At 45.4% G+C, this 2,957-nt stretch overlaps 1 protein-coding gene across 1 annotated transcript; it reads left to right on the top strand.

Annotated features, from left to right (window-relative positions):
- The first annotated feature begins 474 nt into the window (after window positions 1-474).
- Window positions 475-2,683, top strand: LOC102435629 (peroxiredoxin-5, mitochondrial-like). The gene is given in 2 exon segments (XM_023749017.1): window positions 475-1,008; window positions 1,102-2,683. Coding segments are annotated over 2 exon segments (495 nt in total). The 5' UTR covers window positions 475-619; the 3' UTR covers window positions 1,208-2,683.
- Window positions 2,684-2,957: the final 274 nt, after the last annotated feature.

The following is a 2,957-nucleotide window of genomic DNA, read 5'->3' as shown; positions in this document are numbered from 1 at the left end:
TATGTGGAGAGAAGTCAAAAGATAGACTAAAAACACTCATGTGCACAATTATGAGTGAATGATAAGAATGCAAAAGTAGGTTATGCGTCTGAGATTTGGCAATAAAATAATGAAACAATTCCATCTGCTATGCAACTAACAGTCACTGATTCATTCATATTCCATAATAAAAGTTCCCACCTACACCAGTAATTGACACTTCATTTTTTAACCAGCAATTTAAACCTAAAAAGTTAACTGCTTATCCTTAAGTTGCTTCTCAAATTGCTAATTTTATCTGTTCCTTGTATTAAATATTAAAACAGTGTGGGCATCTTTTAAAAGAAAAATCAAGGAAATTAGAAATTATCAGAACACAATTCAAAGCAACATATAAACAAATCCAGCATAGGGTAAAACATCACGAACTGCTAAAGCATTTAGAATCAAGGAATGATGTTGATCAAGATGTTCCCAAACAGAATTCTCGGGGTGCATCCTGGGCCGCCTCTCGGGCTCGATACCCGCTCGTGCGGTCGCCGTCGGTTGTGCGGCAGCAGCCGGAGGCGGAGGGTGCGGGGAAGGAGGCCTAGAGGGGACGCTCCGCCGAGCCCGCGGTTTCAGAAGCGCCGCTGTCGCTATGGCCCCGATCAAGGTGGGCGATGCCATCCCATCGGTGGAGGTATTGGAAGGGCAGCCCGGGAACCAGGTGAACCTGGCGGAGCTGTTCAAGGGCAAGAAGGGGGTCCTGTTTGGAGCCCCTGGATCCTTTACCCCTGGTTGTTCCAAGACTCACCTGCCAGGGTTTGTGGAACAGGCTGGGGCTCTGAAGGCCAAGGGCGCCCAGGTGGTGGCATGTCTGAGTGTTAACGGTGTCTTTGTGGCTGAAGAGTGGGGACGAGCCCACAACACGGAAGGCAAGATTCGGCTTCTGGCGGACCCCACGGGGGCCTTCGGGAAGGAGACAGGTTTGTTACTGGATGACTGGTTGGTGTCCCTCTTTGGGAATCGCCGGCTCAAGAGATAAAAGTGGGAGGTTCCCCTGCGGGCTTCCCCAGCCACCCTCCCTCTCTATTCCCAGCCTCCCGGCGGTGGTAATGGGCCCTGCCCTCTTTCTGGCAGGTTCTCCGTGGTGATAGAGGATGGTGTAGTGAAGTCCCTCAATGTGGAGCCAGATGGCACAGGCCTCACCTGCAGCCTGGCCCCCAACATCCTCTCGCAGCTCTGAGGCCCTGGGCCCAGACTACTCCCTCGACCTTTTCCTCTTCCACCTGCCCAGCCAGGGGCAGAGGCCCAGTCCAGCTTCAGCTGCGCCACCAAGTTGAAGGCTTGGCCAGATTTCTGCAATAAACACTTCTGGTTAAAAAAAAAAAAAGAATTCTCGGAAAAGGAAATTTTAGCTAGACCCAGAAGAAGGCATAAGATCAACATTAAGGGAGCAAGGAGGGCACTTGAGATGGGAATGAACATCTATGCAGAGCAGTTGTACAAAACATCACTGAAGCTAAAAGTTCCAATTGGGAAAGGGTGAAGGAGTAGATTAGAGAACTAAGTAGGGCTATATTAAATATTTATAACGTACATATTTAAGTTAATGTAATATGAAGGCTGAGCTGCAGCAGGAAGTAGGAATACCACTGGATCACAGAATTGTCTTAAATTTGTTGGTAACATTTAAGCAAACGACATTTATCAGTTATGAAAGGACTTCATTATACATGGAGAGCATATGATATCTTGTAGCTCTGTTTTGTATATTGACAAAGGAGAGGGGAGGGGGAAGTACAGTTAACCCTTGAACAATGTGGGGGTTAGGGGCACCAACACTCCCCCTGCCCTCCCTCCACCCCACACACACACCCTGCAGTTGAAATCCACATTGTAGACGAAAAAGGGGCCACATACGAAACCTAACAAACTGCATGCAGGCCTTACAAACTCAAGAGACCTAAAATAACCATGGAGGATGATCTGAAATTAAAACTTCCTAACAAAAAGTGAGTCATGTTGGGTAGTCATGCCCTAGGCAGTATCTTCTCTGACCAAGGTCAATCTTTACCTTAACTGAGCTTGTCTATTTTTACATCTATGATAATATACCTTTGGAATGTCAGAGAAATTCCCTTTTTCTAGACCCCTAAGGGCACAACCTCCCACTAGAACAAGAGACCACAGAAACCCTCATTATTATCTTGTTCTCCTACATACCATCGCTATGTGCTGTAAATAATAATTGGTAATTATCTTATACCTGCCTATGTAAAAGAAGTATATCTATCCGTTTTACTTTTTATCCAATCTCAGAGATATCCCCACTTTGCTTTCTCCCACCTCCCTAATCTATCACCAGTGGATTTCATGGAATCCCTTATGTCTTCCTCTTTGATTTTTATGTATAAAATAAGTGGTAAAACAGCCATTTTCTGGAGCATTTTCTCAGTCTGTTAAGATTTTGCTTCCTGGCGATTGACAGCAGTTTGGCTCAATAAACTCATAAAATTCTTATAGGTTTAGCCCAGACTGGGTGGCTCAGATGGTTGGAGTGTTGTCCCATACACCAAAAGGTTTCAGGTTTGATTCCCAGTCAGGACACATACCGAGGTTGCAGGTTTGTTCCCCAGTTGGGGTATCAAGGTACATTTTGGGAGGCAACCGATCAATGTTTCTCTCTAAAAATTAAAAACATATCCTCAGAAGAGGATTTTTTAAAAAGTCTCTACAGGTTTGGACATTTCTTACATTAACAACATATACTAGTAACTTTTGACTCCCCAAAAACTTAATCACTAAAACAGATCTAGAGACAGAGAAACATCGATCAGACCATCAAACCTCAGAGGGAAGGTAGGGGAGGATGGGGGTAAGGGGGAGAGATCAACCAAAGGACTTGTATACGTACATATAAGCCTAACCAATGGACACAGACACCAGGGGGGTGAGGGCATGATTAAGGGGGTTGGGGGAGTAATGTGGAGATA

This window comes from Myotis lucifugus, unplaced genomic scaffold, assembly GCF_000147115.1.
Source record: "Myotis lucifugus unplaced genomic scaffold, Myoluc2.0 scaffold_2384, whole genome shotgun sequence".
Taxonomy (NCBI): domain Eukaryota; kingdom Metazoa; phylum Chordata; class Mammalia; order Chiroptera; family Vespertilionidae; genus Myotis; species Myotis lucifugus.
This window is presented reverse-complemented; position numbering and strand designations above follow the sequence as displayed.